Source organism: Hylobates moloch, unplaced genomic scaffold (genome assembly GCF_009828535.3).
Source record: "Hylobates moloch isolate HMO894 unplaced genomic scaffold, HMol_V3 SCAFFOLD_12, whole genome shotgun sequence".
Classification (NCBI taxonomy): Eukaryota; Metazoa; Chordata; class Mammalia; order Primates; family Hylobatidae; genus Hylobates; species Hylobates moloch.
In genome coordinates this window covers 49,199,157-49,214,027 of record NW_026652287.1, presented here as the reverse complement: position 1 = coordinate 49,214,027, position 14,871 = coordinate 49,199,157, and the positions used below count along the sequence as shown (strand labels likewise).

Below are 14,871 nucleotides of genomic sequence, written 5' to 3'. Positions count from 1 at the left end.
ACTTGGGAGGCTGAGGCAGGAGAATGGCGTGAACCCGGGAGGCGGAGCTTGCAGTGAGCAGAGATTGCACCACTGCACCCCAGACTGGGCGACACAGCGAGACTCCGTCTCAAAAAAAAAAAATACAAAAAAAATTTAGCTTGGCTTGGTGGACACCTGTGGTCTCAGCTACCTGGGATGCTGAGGCAAGAGAGTCACTTAAGCCCAGGAGGCAGAGATCGCAGTGAGCTAAGATCAAGTCACTGCACTCCAACCTGGGCAACAGAGTGAGACTCTGTTTCAAAAAAACAAGACGTAATAAAATAATAATGTCAATGCACACCCCAGAACTTCATCTAGCTTGTTCACCATTATGTTCCCAGTGCAGTGATGCAATCATGGCTCACTGCAGCCTCAAACTCCTGGGCTCAAGCAATCCTCCCACCTCAGCCTCCTGAGTAGCTGGGACCACAGGCATGCACCACCATGTCCAGCTAATTTTTGTATTTTTAGTAGAGACAGGGTCTTGCCATGCTGCCCAAGCCGATCTTGAACTTCTGGCCTAAGCAAACCTCATGCTTTGTCCCCCAAAAGTGCTGGGATTACAGGTATGAGCCACCTCGCCCAGCCAAAACCTTTTTTTTGGAGATGGAGTCTTACTCTGTCGCCCAGGCTGGAGTGCAATGGTGCAATCTTGGCTCACTGCAACCTCCGCCTCCTGGGTTCAAGCAATTCTCCTACCTCAGCCTCCTGAGTAGCTGGGATTACAGGCATGCGCCACAACGCCAGGCTAATTTTTGTATTTTTAGTAGAGACGGGGTTTTGCTGTGTTGGCCAGGCTGGTCTCGAATTCCTGACCTCAGGTGATCTGCCTGCCTCGACCTCCCAAAGTGCTGGGATTACAGGTATGAGCCGCCACCTTGCCCAGCCAAAACCTTTTTTTTTTTTTTAAATCTCAGATCCTGAGAATGACCCTATGAGATAGGTATAATGTAATTTTCATCTCATGAATGAGGTTCAGAGAAGTCAGGTGACTTGCCCAGGGCCACACAGCTAGTGGGCAGAGAGCTGGGATTTGAGCTGGAGTGTGCCCATAGCCTTTCCGTATACCCTGCCTGTCTCTTGAGTGTGCCCCATAACCCCAGCCTCACCTGGTGGTGGCAGATGTGGCCTCCCCACTGAGGTCTTCTCTGTGACATCCCACAGCCCTTATCCTTACCCGTGGACACATTCAGGCTGTTGTCCAGAGAGCCTGGCTGTAATTTGAGTCTCACCAAGCAGGGGGTGACGGCGTAGGTGGGCGGGTGACAGCCAGGGCAGGGAAATTTGCCCAGACATTGGTACACAACAGCCTGGCAACTCGTGTGGCCCTGAGGAAGCTGGGAGCCTTTGGCGTGCATCCCCCCGTCTGGGCTCTGGTTCACGCCATGGGCAACAAGCAGACAGTCTTCACACATGAGCAGCTGGAAGCATATCAGGTAGAGGCGGACAGGATGGGTCCTCAGTGGGTTTGACAACTTTGGTTCCGTGGTCTGGGAAATGGGAACAGAATCCCTTCATCCAGATGTACCGTCCGCCTGGGTTCCTGGTTCAGCGCTGTGTGTGGCAGCGTCAGGCCATCTGTGTGAGTGTGGGGTGGAGGGAGGAGGCCGTGGGAGGAGGCCCCAGAGGCAGGGTTCCTGTTAAGACAACACCTCTCTCCGCAGGACTGCACGTTTTTCACAAGGAAGGAGATCATGAGGTCAGTCCAGGGAGGAAGGGAGAGAAGACCTGGAAAAATGACCTTCTATTCATTGCTGGAGGATATTTGCAATTTGGTGTGTGTGTGTGTGTGTGTGTGTGTGTGTGTGTGTGTGTAAGTGGTCTTTCTTTCTCTTTCTTTCTTTCTTTTTCTTTATTTCTTCCCTTTCTCTCTCTCTCTCTCTATATATATATCTTTCTCTCTCTCTCTCTCTCTCTCCCTCTCTCCCTCCCTCCCTCCCTTCCTCTCTTCCTTCTTTTCTTTTTTTTTTTGAGACAGGGTCTCTCTCTGTTGCCTAGGCTGGAGTGCAGTGGTGCAATCACGGCTCATTGCAGTCTCGATCTCCCAAGGTCAGGTGATCCTCCCACCTCAGCCTCTCAACTAGCTAGGACCGCTGGTGCGAGCCACCACGCGCACCTCATTTTTGTATTTTTTTGTAGAGAAGGAGGTCTCACTATGTTGCCCAGGCTGGTCTTAAACCCTTGGGCTCAAGCGATCCGCCTGCCTCAGCCACCCAAAGTGCTGGGATTACAGGTGTGAGCCACTGTGCCCAACTGGTATTTCCAATTTGTTGGTACTCAAATGGGGAAGGGGGGCAGGTGTGGTCAGTGGACAGAGGCAGAGATGGAAAAGCTGAGAAGTCACATCTTGTCACATTGTCCCAGTCTCTAGGCTGATGAACTTGGGCTTTCTCCCAAGGGTGGCAGGGAGCCGTGGAACATGCACGAGCAGGGGAGAGACCATCAGCACGTTAGAAAGATTCTCCTGAGGCTGGGCGTGGTGGCTCATGCCTGTAATCCCAGCACTTTGGGAGGACAAGATGGGTGGATCACCTGAGGTCAGGAGTTTAAGATCAGCCTGGTCAACACGGTGAAACCCCGTCTCTGCTAATAATACAAAAATCAGCTGGGCGAGGTGGTGGGTGCCTGTAATCCCAGCTACTCAGGAGGCTGAGGCAGGAGAATCGCTTGAACCTGGGAGGTGGAGGTTGCAGTGAGCCGAGATCACGCCACTGCGCTCCAGCCTGGGTGACAGAGTGAGACTCTGTCTCAAAAAAGCAAAATGAAAGATAAAGATTCTCCTGAGACTGGGACTTGAGGCTGGGAGCCCAGGTGCAAAGTCCAGAGCCCACTCTGTGTTGTGGGCTTGGCATTAAGGTGAGGGTGTGAGGAGGTGGCCCAAGGCTGCTGCAGGTCCCTGGCGTGACCCAGCACGATGGACACAGATGAGTATCCCACATCATCACTCGGCCTGTGGGGCCATTGTCCAGGGGCCCCGACCCATGAACTTGGAGCTGTGAAACCCAAGCTGGCCAGGGTTCGGCTGCAGCGTGATCGGGGCCAAGGCCCCAATTGTGTAGTAAAAGGACATCCATTATTGATGGCCACACCTTTTACTAGCGAGCCCCATTGTCTGGGTGAGGACAGCTTGCAGGGTCACCTTGGCCATCACGATCAAATTACTGATGGGGAAACTGAGGCTCAGGCAGGGCGGGGCTGACCCCGGGCTGAAGGGTAGATGCACAGAGCCCCAAGGCGGTTGAAGTCTGACATTTCGTCTGTCCCAAGCTTCTTGCTTATCAGATAGAATAACCAGGGCACAGAGAGGGAGAGGAGAGGAACATGCTCAGAGCCACACAGAAACCTAAACCCAGGGTATTCCCTGAGGGGACCCCGACAGGGAACTGAGTGGTCAGGATGAAAGTTCTAGGTCTCCCCACCCTACCTGCATTGAGTTCCTAGTCATCATATGACCCGGGGACTCACGTCTCTCTCAGAGACAGTCCCTAGCAGCTTGGGGACCTCAGACCCACCAAGGATGGTCTCTGCAAGGCTGCTGCTCAGCCCTAATGAAGGTATGGTGTCACCAGGTGAGGGCATCTGAGTGGAAAACTGCTCTTACAATCTAGATAGTGTGTGTGGTATTCAGTTATTTGCAAAATGTCTTTTGTCTGCCCTTTAGAAAAGATGTGAATATTAGCTGTTTGTCTCTGCTCTGCCCCATGGAGGAAACCCTCCTTTTTTTTCCTTTCTTTCTTTCTTTTTTTTTTTTTTTGAGACAGAGTCTCATTCTTTTTTTTTTTTGAGACGGAGTCTTGCTCTGTCGCCCAGGCTGGAGTGCAGTGGCGCAATCTCGGCTCACTGCAAGCTCCGCCTCCCGGGTTCACGCCATTCTCCTGCCTCAGCCTCTCCGAGTAGCTGGGACTACAGGCGCCCGCCACCGCGCCCGGCTAATTTTTTGTATTTTTAGTAGAGACGGGGTTTCACCGTGGTCTCGATCTCCTGACCTCGTGATCCGCCCGCCTCGGCCTCCCAAAGTGCTGGGATTACAAGCGTGAGCCACCGCGCCCGGCCGAGACAGAGTCTCATTCTTGTTGCCCAGGCTGGAGTGCAGTGGTGCGATCTCGGCTCACTGCAACCTCTGCCTCCCGGATTCAAGTGATTCTCCTGCCTCAGCCTCCCGAGTAGTAGGGATTACAGGCACCTGCCGCCATGCCCAGCTAATTTTTTGTATTTTTAGTAGAGATGCAGTTTCACCATGTTGGCCAGGCTGGTCTCTAACTCCTGACCTCTGGTGATCCACCCGCCTCAGCCTCCCAAAGTGCTGAGATTACAGGCATGAGCCACTGCACCCAGCCCCTTCCTCCCATTATGAGGAGAGGAAGGGAAGGTATGAAAGTGAAGTATCTTTGGAGGCAGGGTCTTGCTGATAACATGACAATATCCAGAGATGTGTGGATTATATAGGATTCTCTGAATGCTTGCTGTGATCTGGCCATAAGCACCCTCCCTTCTCCCAACTGCATCTGCCTTATAAGCTCCTACTCATGCTTCAAAGCCCAGCACCAATGTCCCCTCTTCCAGGAACCCTCTTCTCCTCCCTAGCTTGCTTTCCCCAGTCCAGTCTCCCTTTGTCCTGTGGCCCTCTCTGCACCTTGGCCCTGCCCCCAGGGAGGTAGGAGTGCCTGTATCGGGCTCTGTATGCTTCAGGTCCAGGCCCAGGGCTGAGGGTTCTTGGGGACCCAGTATCCCTCGGTGTGCAGTGAGCATCTGTGAATGTGAAAGAGAAGGGACTTGGCCAGGTGCGGTGGCTCACGCCTGTAGCACTTTGGGAGGCCGAGGCAGGTGGATCACCTGAGGTCAGGAGTTTGAGACCAGCCTGACCAACATGGTGAAACCCCATCTCTACTAAAAATACAAAAGAATTAGCCGGGCGTGGCAGGGTGCACCTGTAATCCCAGCTACTTGGGAGGCTGAGGCAGGAGAATTGCTTGAACCCAGGAGGCAGAGGTTACAGTGAGCCGAAATTGCGCCACTGCACTCCAGCCTGGGCAACAGTCTCAAAAAACGAAGGGACAAGCCTCTTGCCTGCTCCCTGCTCCCTGCTCCCAGCCTTTCTCAGCTTTTTCCTCCCCACATCAGGCTCTTCTATCGCTACCAGGACCTGGCCCCGCAGCTCGTGCCCCTCGACTATACCACCTGCCCCGATGTGAAGGTGCCCTACGAGCTCATTGGCAGCATGCCCGAGCTGAAGGTATGCCCAGGCCATGGGACAAACAGGGGAAAAAATAGTAGAGATGTCTCTCGTTGCATTCCTCTGAGGTCGGTGCTGCAGTTATCCCCATTTTAAAGATAAGAAAACTGAGGCTCAGAGAGGTTAAGACACTTGTTCACGGTCACACAGCTACAATGTGACAGAGACAGGGTTAAAACCCAGAGTTGGCCGGTGTGGTGGCTCAAGCCTGTAATCCCAGCACTTTGGGAGGCCGAGGCGGGTGGATCACCTGAGGTCAGGAGTTCAAGACCAGCCTGGCCAACGTGGTGAAACCCCGTCTCTACTAAAAATACAAAAATTAGCTGGGCGTGGTAGCGCACACCTGTAATCCCAGCTACTAGGGAGACTGAGGCAGGAGAACTTGAACTCAGGAGGTGGAGGTTGCAGTGAGCAGAGATCTAGCCACAGTACTCCAGCCTGGGTGACAGAGTGAGACTCTGTCTCAAAAAACAAACAAGCAAACAAACAAAAAACACCCAGAATTGGGAGGATGAAACAAAATAACACAGGTAACAAATTCAGTACAGGGTGTGTTGTGTATCAAGTACTCAGAGAACGTTCTTCTTGTAACAGGAGCTGCTAAATGCAGGTTTTATCAGCAGGATGTTTGACACATGGCTTGTGCCTCCAAGGGGAACTTGAGGGTTGAGTTAGTGACTGTGAGTAGGGTTGATTTTATTGCAAGTGACAAAAACCTTATTTGAGAGGGACAGAATGGATTGGATCAAAATGGATTGCCCCTGAACAACAACAAAAAAATCCAGAGGCAGGGACAGTGTCAGGTACAGCTGGAACCAGGGCCTCTGATGATGTTCTCAGGAATCTCCCCCCATCTCTCGGCTCCTCCCAGGAAGAGGTTTCAGTCTAAGGCAGCCTCACTTCTTGAGGCTGTGAAGGGACCTCTCAGCCACTCAGCTTTAGCTTCTGTGAGCTTTGCAAGCAGCAGTAATCAGGTCCCCTCCCTCCCAATTTTTCAGAAAAATGTCCCAGGTCAGCCTCTGATTGGCTAGCCTGAGTCACATGCCCATCACAGAGCCAATCACTGTTGCCAGCTGAATGGAACTCTCTGATTGGCCTTGCCTGGGTCACATGGCTGCTCCAAGAGGTGGAAGTTAGGGCAAGGTTGCTCAGATCACAGGGGTGGAGGGTGGAGTTGTCCAAAGTCCTGTCCAGGGACCATGGGAGGGAGTGGGTCTTGATGGAGGGTACTTGGAGGTTCCCAGAAAGTGGGTGTTGATAGTGAGACCACATGGACCCCCAGAGACCTTGGGGGGCAGAGGATGGCCTCCCAGCTTCCTTTCTGTCCCCAGGACAACCCCTTCCGCCAGAGGATCGCCCAGGTCTTCTCTGAGGATGGGGATGGCCACATGACCCTGGACAACTTTTTGGACATGTTTTCCGTGATGAGCGAAATGGCTCCCCGCGACCTCAAGGCTTACTATGCTTTTAAAATTTATGGTGCGTGCATGGCCCTGGGGTTGGGGAGCATGGGGATGGGGTGGGGAGTGGGAACAGGGTGGGTGGCACCCACATCACAAATATCTCCCCAGGGGTTTTGAGGCCCTGTGTGGCCCTGCCCTCCACCCCACTCCAATGCCTCCCCACCTCATTTATTTTCTGACTCTATTCCAGCCACATGGGCCTTGCTGTTCCTCAAACACAGTCTTTGGCCTCTGGGCCTTTGCCTCTGCTGAACCCTGTGCCTAGAACACCTTTCGCCTTGCTCCTTATTTATTTATTTATTTTTAGTTTTTATTTTTTTGAGATGGAGTTTCGCTCTTTTTGCCCAGGCTAGAGTGCAGTGGCTCAATCTCGGCTCACTGCAATCTCCGCCTCCCAGGTTCAAGTGATTCTCCTGCCTCAGCCTTCTGAGTAGCTGGGATTACAGGCACGTGCCATCACGCCTGGCTAATTTTTGTATTTTTAGTAGAAACGGGGTTTTGCCATGTTGGCCAGGCTGGTCTCGAACTCTTGACCTCAGGTGATCCGCCTGCCTCGGCCTCCCAAAGTGCTGGGATTACAGATGTGAGCCACCGGGCCCAGCTCCCCTGGCTCCTTCTTACCCTTGAAGTCTAGGTCGAAAGTAGGCCTCTCCCCATTCATCCCCCATCCCACCATCCTATTTCTCTTCTAGAACCAGGCAATGCAGCTTAATTTTTTGTTCCTTGACCAGTTCACTTCTTATTGACTTTGTCCCTGAGAAGACTCAAAGGTACCGACAGTATCTATTTTGCTCACCACCTGTCGTCTGAGCCTGGCTCAGTAAATATTTGTTGAATGACTGAATGGAAGAAAACAGTTATCTTAGTGCCTGGCATCTTGTGTGCACTCAGTAAATACTTGTTTTTTTGTTTCTTTTGTTTTTTTTGAGACAAAGTCTTGCTCTGTCCCCCAGACTGGAGTGCAGTGATGCAATCTCAGCTCACTGCAACCTCCGTCTTCCGGGTTCAAGCGATTCTCTTGCCTCAGCCTCCTGAGTAGCTGGGATTGATTACAGGTGCCTGCCACCACACCTAATTTTTTGTATTTTTAGTAGAGACGGGGTTACACCATGTTGGCCAGATTGGTCTCGAACTCCTGACCTCAGGTGATCCACCTGCCTCTCGGCCTCCCAAAGTGCTGGGATTACAGGCATGAGCCACTGCGCCCAGCCAAATTTTTGTATTTTTAGTAGAGATGGGGTTTCACCATGTTGGCCAGGCTGGTCTTGAACTCCTGACCTCAAGTGATCCACCCACCTCGGCTTCCCAAAGTGGCAGGATTACAGGCACAAGCCACCGTGCCCTGCCACCATAATACTTTTTGTGTGATGCAGGGACTGAGACTAGGGAATAATACTTTTTGAGTGAGTACATGAAAAATAGTTATCATGGTGCCCAACACATAGTAGGTGCTCAGTAAATACTTGTTGCATGAATGAATGAATGAAAAAGTTATCAGAGTGCCTGGCACACAGTAGACACTTAATAAATACTTGTTGAGTGAGTGAATAAAAGAGTATGGTGCCCAACATGTAGTAGGTGCTCAATAAATACTTGCTGAATGGATGAATGAATGAATAAATGAAAAAGTTATTACAGTGCCTGGTGCACAGTAAGCACTTAAAAAGTACTTTTTGAGTGAGTAGATGAAAAATAGTTATCACAGTGCCCAGTACACAGTAGGCACTCAATAAATACTTGTTGAGTGAGTGAATGAATGAAAAACAATTATGGTGCTCGATACATAGTAGGTGTTCAATAAATACTTGAATAAATGAATGAAAGAACTATCACAGTGTTTGGCACATAGTAGGCACTCAATAACTATTTTTATTTTTTATTTATTTATTTTTTTGAGACGGAGTCTCGCTCTGTCGCCAAGGCTGGAGTGCAGTGGTGCAATCTTGACTCACTGCAAGCTCTGCCTCCCAGGTTCACGCCAGTCTCCTGCCTCAGCCTCTCTGAGTAGCTGGGACTACAGGCGCCCGCCACCACGCCTGGCTAATTTTTTTTTGTATTTTTAGTAGAGATGGGGTTTCACCGTGGTCTTGATCTCCTGACCTCCTGATCCGCCCGCCTCAGCCTCACAAAGTGCTGGGATTACAAGCGTGAGCCACCACGCCCGGCCAACTATTTTTATCTATTTATTTATTTTTTACTGAGACAGAGTCTTGCTCTTGTCGCCCAGGCTGGAGTGCAATGGTGCGATCTCAGATCACTGCAACCTCTACCTCCTGGGTTCAAGCGATTCTCCTGCCTCAGCCTGCCTAGTAGCTGGGATTACAGGCACCTGCACCACGCCCTGCTAATTTTGTACGTTTAGTAGAGATGGGGCTTCACCATGTTGGCCAGGCTGGCCTGGAACTCCTGACCTTAGGTGATTCACCCATCTCGGCCTCCCAAAGTGCTGGGATTACAGGCATGAGCCACTGTGCCGGTCCCATAACTATTTTTTGAATTAGTAAATGAAAAATTATTATCACAGTGCCAGGACACAGTAGGCACTCAGTAAATACTTGTTAAGGGAGTGAATGAATGAAAATTGCACTCAATAAATACTTGTTGAGTGAGTGAGTGAATGAAAATCAGTTACTGTGATGCCTGACACATAGTAGGTGCTCAATAAATACTTGTATGAGTGAATAAAAAAGTTATTACAGTGCCTAGCACACAGCAGGCACTCAATACTTGTAAAAATGAATGAATGAGGCTGGGTGTGGTGGCTCCCACTTGTAATCCTAGCACTTTGGGAGACCGAGGCGGGTGGATCACCTGAGGTCAGGAATTTGAGACTAGCCTGGCCAACATGGGGAATCTCATCTCTACTAAAAATACAAAAATTAGCCGGGCATGGTGGCGGGCACCTGTAATCCCAGCTACTTGGGAGGCTGAGGCAGGAGAATCGCTTGAACCAGGAGGTGGAGGTTGCAGTGAACCGAGATCGTGCCACTGCACTCCAGCCTGGGCAACAGAGTGAGACTCCGTCTCAAAGAAAAAAAAAAAGAACGAATGAAAAATTCATTGCATAAATACTTGTTGAATGAATGAATGAACTCCCAGCAGATCCCTGCCCAATTTTAAGGCAAGTTCCAGATTTTACACCAGGGTCTTGGGTGCCCTCCCAGGGCCTCAGTTCCTTTTTTTTTTTTTTTTTTTTTTTTTGAGATGGAGTTTCACTCTTGCTGCCCAGGCTGGAGTGCAGTGGTGAGATCTTGGCTCACTGCAACCTCCACCTCCCAGGCTCAAGTGATTCTCCTGCCTCAGCCTCCTGAGTAGCTGGGATTACAGGTGCATGCTACCACACCTAGATATATTTGTATTTTTAGTAGAGACGGGGTTTCACCATGTTGGCCAAGCTGGTCTCGAACTCCTGACCTCAGGTGTTCCACCCTCCTCAGCCTCCCAAAGTGTTGGGATTACAGGCATGAACCACCGTGCCCAACCTTAGTTTCCCCTTCTTGTAACATGGGCACAGTATGTGCCCACAGCCAGCCCAGCCCACCTGCCACCTGCTGTCACTCCCCATCCATCCCGCTCTGCAGATTTTAACAACGACAACTACATCTGTGCTTGGGACCTGGAGCAGACGGTGACCAAACTGACTCGGGGGGAGCTGAGCGCTGAGGAGATGAGCCTGGTATGTGAGAAGGTGCTGGATGAGGCTGATGGAGACCATGATGGGCGGCTGTCCCTGGAAGACTTCCAGAACATGATCCTCCGGGCACCAGACTTCCTCAGGTGATGCTCTCCACCACCGCCCACAGTCCATTTGCACATCTGAAGGGGCTTTTACGGAGACAGTTCACAGACTCTGTTTCTGAAAATTCCTCTGTTCATTCTCTCGTGACCCTGGGGAACTTTCTCAATTTCCCCAGTCTCAGTCCCTGCATCTGTAAAATGGGGATAATTAGGGACCCCCTGGGCACCTCTTGCGAGTGGATACACCTCTTTCAGCAAGCAGAATGTGGCTAGACTTCAGCCCTTATTGCCTGAACAGTTTGCAGTGAACAGACTGTGCAACTGTACTTGGCAGCCTTTGGGGAAAATCAGCCCCCACTGCAGGGCAAGATATGGCCAATAGGCCAATCTGACCCAAAGCCTGGTTTTGTACCTGCTGTGAGCTAAGAATGGCTTTTATATTTTCAAAAGATTGAAAAACAATCAAAGAATAATAATATTCCAACCAGGTGAGGTGGTTCATGCCTTTAATCCCAGCGCTTTGGGAGGCTAAGTGGGGAGGATCTCTTGAGCCCAGGAGCTTGAGACCAACCTGGGGAACATAAGGAGAGTCCATATCTACAAATAAATAAATAAATAAATAGCCAGGTATGGTGGTGCCTGCCTGTAGTCCCAGCTACTTGGGATGCTGAGGCGGGAGGATTGCTTGAGCCCAGGAGGTCAAGGCTGCAGTGAGCTCAGATTGTGCCATGCACTCCAGCCTGGGTCACAGAGTGAGCTTCTGTCTCAAAAATAAATAAATACATTAAAATTTTTTTAATTAAAAAAAAGAAGATTATTCCATGACACGTGACAGTGATACGAAATTCACATTTCTGTGTCCAGCAGTAAAGTTTTATTGGCACACAGCCACACCCATTTGTGTACATTTTGTCTCTGGCTGCTTGTGTGCTTCAACAGCAGAGTTGCGTCATGGTATAAAGTTGAAAACATCAACTATTTGGCCATTTACAGAAAAAGGTTTGCTGAACCCCGAATTAATATATGGAGAAAATTCAGCACAGCTCCTGGCACACAATCGGGTTTAATAAATTGCCGTTGCTATTATTATTTTATAATTTTTAAATTTCACTTTATTTTTTATTTTTTGAATTGACAAATAGTGATTGTACACATTCATGGGGTACACAGTGATGTTTCTTTTTGTTTGTTTGTTTGTTTTGAGATGGAGTCTTGCTCTGTTGCCCAGGCTGGAGTGCAGTGGTGCAATCTCAGCTCACTGCAACCTCCGCCTCCTGGGTTCAAGTGATTCTCCTGCCTCAGCTGGGATTACAGGCACGTGCCACCACGCCCAGCTAATTTTTGTATTTTTAGTAGAGACAGGGTTTTGTCATGTTGGCCAGGCTGGTCTTGAACTCCTGACCTCCAGTGATCCACCTGCTCTGGCCTCCCAGACTGCTGGGAGTACAAGCGTGAGCCACCACGCCCAGCCCGTTTGTTTGTTTTGAGACAGGGTCTCACTCAGTGACCCAGACTGCAGTGCATGGTGCAATCGGCTCACTGCAGCCTCCAACTCCTAGGCTCAAGAGATCTCCCACCTCAGCTTCCCAAGTAGCTGGGACTACAGGGCCGAGCGCAGTGGCTCACACCTGTAATCCCAGCATTTTAAGAAGCTGAGGCAGTAGTCTCTACTAAAAACACAAAAATTAGCCTGGGCATGGTGAGGCACACCCCTAGTCCCAGCTACTCGGGAGGCTGGGGCAGGAGAATAACTTGAACCCGAACCCGGGAGGTGGAGGTGGCAGTGAGCCACGATTGCGCCACTGTACTCCAGCTTGAGCGAGACTCTGTCTCAAATAAATAAATAAATAAATAAATAAATAAATAAATAAATAAATAAATAAAATAAACCAGGTAGCTGGGACTACAGGTACGTGCCACTGTGCCTGGTTAATTTTGTTTATTTTATTTTATTAATTAATTTATGTGTTTTAGTTTTTCAAGACGGAGTCTCGCTCTGTCACCCAGGATGGAGTGCAGTGGCACGATCTCAGCTCACAGCAACCTCCACCTCCCAGGTTCAAGCACTTCTCCCTACCTCAGCCTCCCAAGTAGCTGGAATTACAGGCGCCCGCCACCAAGCCCAGTTAATTTTTGTATTTTTTAGTAGAGATGAGGTTTCACCGTGTTGGCCAGGCTGGTCTTAAACTCCTGACCTCAGGTGATCTGTCCACCTTGGCCTCCCAAAGTGTTGGGATTACAGGCGTGAGCCATCATGCCCGGCCTGTTTTTGTTTTTATCTATAAGCCGAGACAGTGCTGAAAATGTTGAGACAGGGTCTCACTCTGTTGCCCAGGCTGGAGTGCCGTGGCACAATCATAGCTCACTGCAGCCTCTACCTCTTGGGCTCAAGAGCAATTCTCCCACCTCAGCCTCCTGAGTAGCTGGGAGTACAGGCACACACCACCACGCCTAGCTAATTAAAAACTTTTTTTTTTTTTTTTGTAGAGACAAGGTCTTGCTTCGTTGCCCAGGCTGTTCTCAAACTCCTGGCCTCAACTGATCCTCCTGCTTTGGCCTCTCAAAGTCCTGAAATTACAGGGGTGAGTCACCGCATCAGGCCACATAATGGTTTCAATACATATAATGTATGATGAATAGATCAGGGTCATTAGCATATCCATCATCTCAAACATGTATCATTTATTTGTGTTGAGAACATTCAGTATCCTCCTTCTAGCTATTTGAAACTTTATATCATATGGCAGGGTGTGGTGGCTCATGCCTGTAATCCTAGCACTTTGGGAGGCTAAGGTGGGTGGATTGCTTGAGCACAGGAGGTCAAGACCAGCCTGGACAACATGGTGAAACCCCATCTCTACAAACAAACAAACAAACAACAACAACAAAAATTAGCTGTGAATGGTGGTGCGCGCCTGTGGTCCCAACTACTCGGGAGGCTGAGACGGGAGGACCACCTGATCCCAAGGAGGTCGAGGCTGTAGTGAGCTGTGATTGAGGCTCTGCACTCCAGGCTGGGTGACAGAGTGAGATCCTGTCTCAAAAAATAAAAAAAGGCCGGGCATGGTGACTCATGTAATTCCAGCACTTTGGGAGGCCAAAGTGGGCGGATCACCTGAGGTCAGGAGTTCGAGGCCAGCCTGGCCAACATGGTGAAACCCCGTCTCTACTAAAAATACAAAAATTAGCCAGGCATGGTGGCGGGCGCCTATAATCCCAGCTACTTGGGAGGCTGAGGCTGAAGAATCACTTGAACCCTGGTAGGTGGAGGTTGCGGTGAGCCGAGATCACACCACTGTACTCCAGCCTGGGCAACACAACAAGACTCTGTCTCCCCCACTTACCCCCCAAAAAAGACTGGGCACAGTGGCTCACACCTGTAATCTCAACACTTTGGGAGGCCGAGGTGGGCAGATCACTTGAGATCAGGAGTTCAAGACCAGCCTGGCCAACATGGTGAAACCCCGTTTCTACTGAAAATAGAAAAATTAACTGGGCATGGTGGCGTGCACCTGTAATCCTAGCTACTCGGGAGGCGGAGGCATGAGAATCACTTGAACCCAGGGGGCAGAGGTTGCAGTGAGCTGAGATCACACCACTGCACTCCAGCCTGGGTGACAGAGCGAGACCCCGTCTCAAAAAAAAAAAAGAATTAAAAAACTAAAGGCATGTGCTCTCAACCCCTGTGGGGGTCCCCCCGCCTAGGGTTGTTTGAGGGGTCCACGTGGCATCCTTCCTGCCTGTCCCAGGGACTTGCCGTGAGCATGTTGAGGGGGAGGAGGAAAAGGGGTTGTCCACTCCTTGAAGTCCTTGACTCATTTTCTCTCTGCACACAGCACCTTCCACATCCGAATCTGATGGCACCACAGAGGAGCCAGGCTATAGGAGGGCGGGGTGACCCCACACCCGCTGTGGACTCTGGTTTCTGAGAATAAACACAAGTCACTGAGTCACACCTGTTTGGAGGACACATTTTTCCACCTTAAAACTGGAAGATGGGAGGGAGGCGGCGTAGAATCTTATCTTTGACTTTGCTGTGTGACCCTGAGTGTGGCCACACCCTCTCTGGGCCACGATCTCTCTGTTTGTACAAGGAAGGGGTGACTCCTAGATCATCTTCACTGTGAAGGCTGGAAATGCCTTGTTGTGGGTGTCTGTGGTGGAGATGAGGTGGTGGGGAGATCGGGCCCATGCTGTCCTACCCCAGGCTTCCCACCCTGAAGGCCAAACCTCGCCCTTGACTACTCAAGTTTCTTTTTATCCCTCAAACCCTGAGTCATCAAAGGGACTGAAACTTTTACTCCCGGGCTGATTCATTAGAGCTGCCAAGAGGAGGGGTGGGAATGTCATTCACTGAGGTGGCTGCTGCACTTCACAGTTTATGATGCCTCTGCCCCCTAAACGTGACATTGACCC

At 50.3% G+C, this 14,871-nt stretch overlaps 1 protein-coding gene across 2 annotated transcripts; it reads left to right on the top strand.

Moving 5' to 3' along the window:
• Nucleotides 1-1,356: 1,356 nt before the first annotated feature.
• Nucleotides 1,357-14,410, top strand: CIB3 (calcium and integrin binding family member 3). 2 transcript variants are annotated; one of them, XM_032170018.2, is made up of 6 exons: nt 1,357-1,457; nt 1,686-1,720; nt 5,143-5,254; nt 6,586-6,733; nt 10,299-10,494; nt 14,292-14,410. In XM_032170018.2, exons 1-6 carry the CDS (start codon nt 1,407-1,409, stop codon nt 14,311-14,313), a joined length of 564 nt encoding a protein of 187 aa, XP_032025909.1. In that variant the 5' UTR covers nt 1,357-1,406; the 3' UTR covers nt 14,314-14,410. The 2 variants fall into 2 exon arrangements, with proteins under 2 accessions (XP_032025909.1, XP_032025910.1); XM_032170019.2 differs by lacking the exons at nt 1,686-1,720; nt 5,143-5,254.
• Nucleotides 14,411-14,871: the final 461 nt, after the last annotated feature.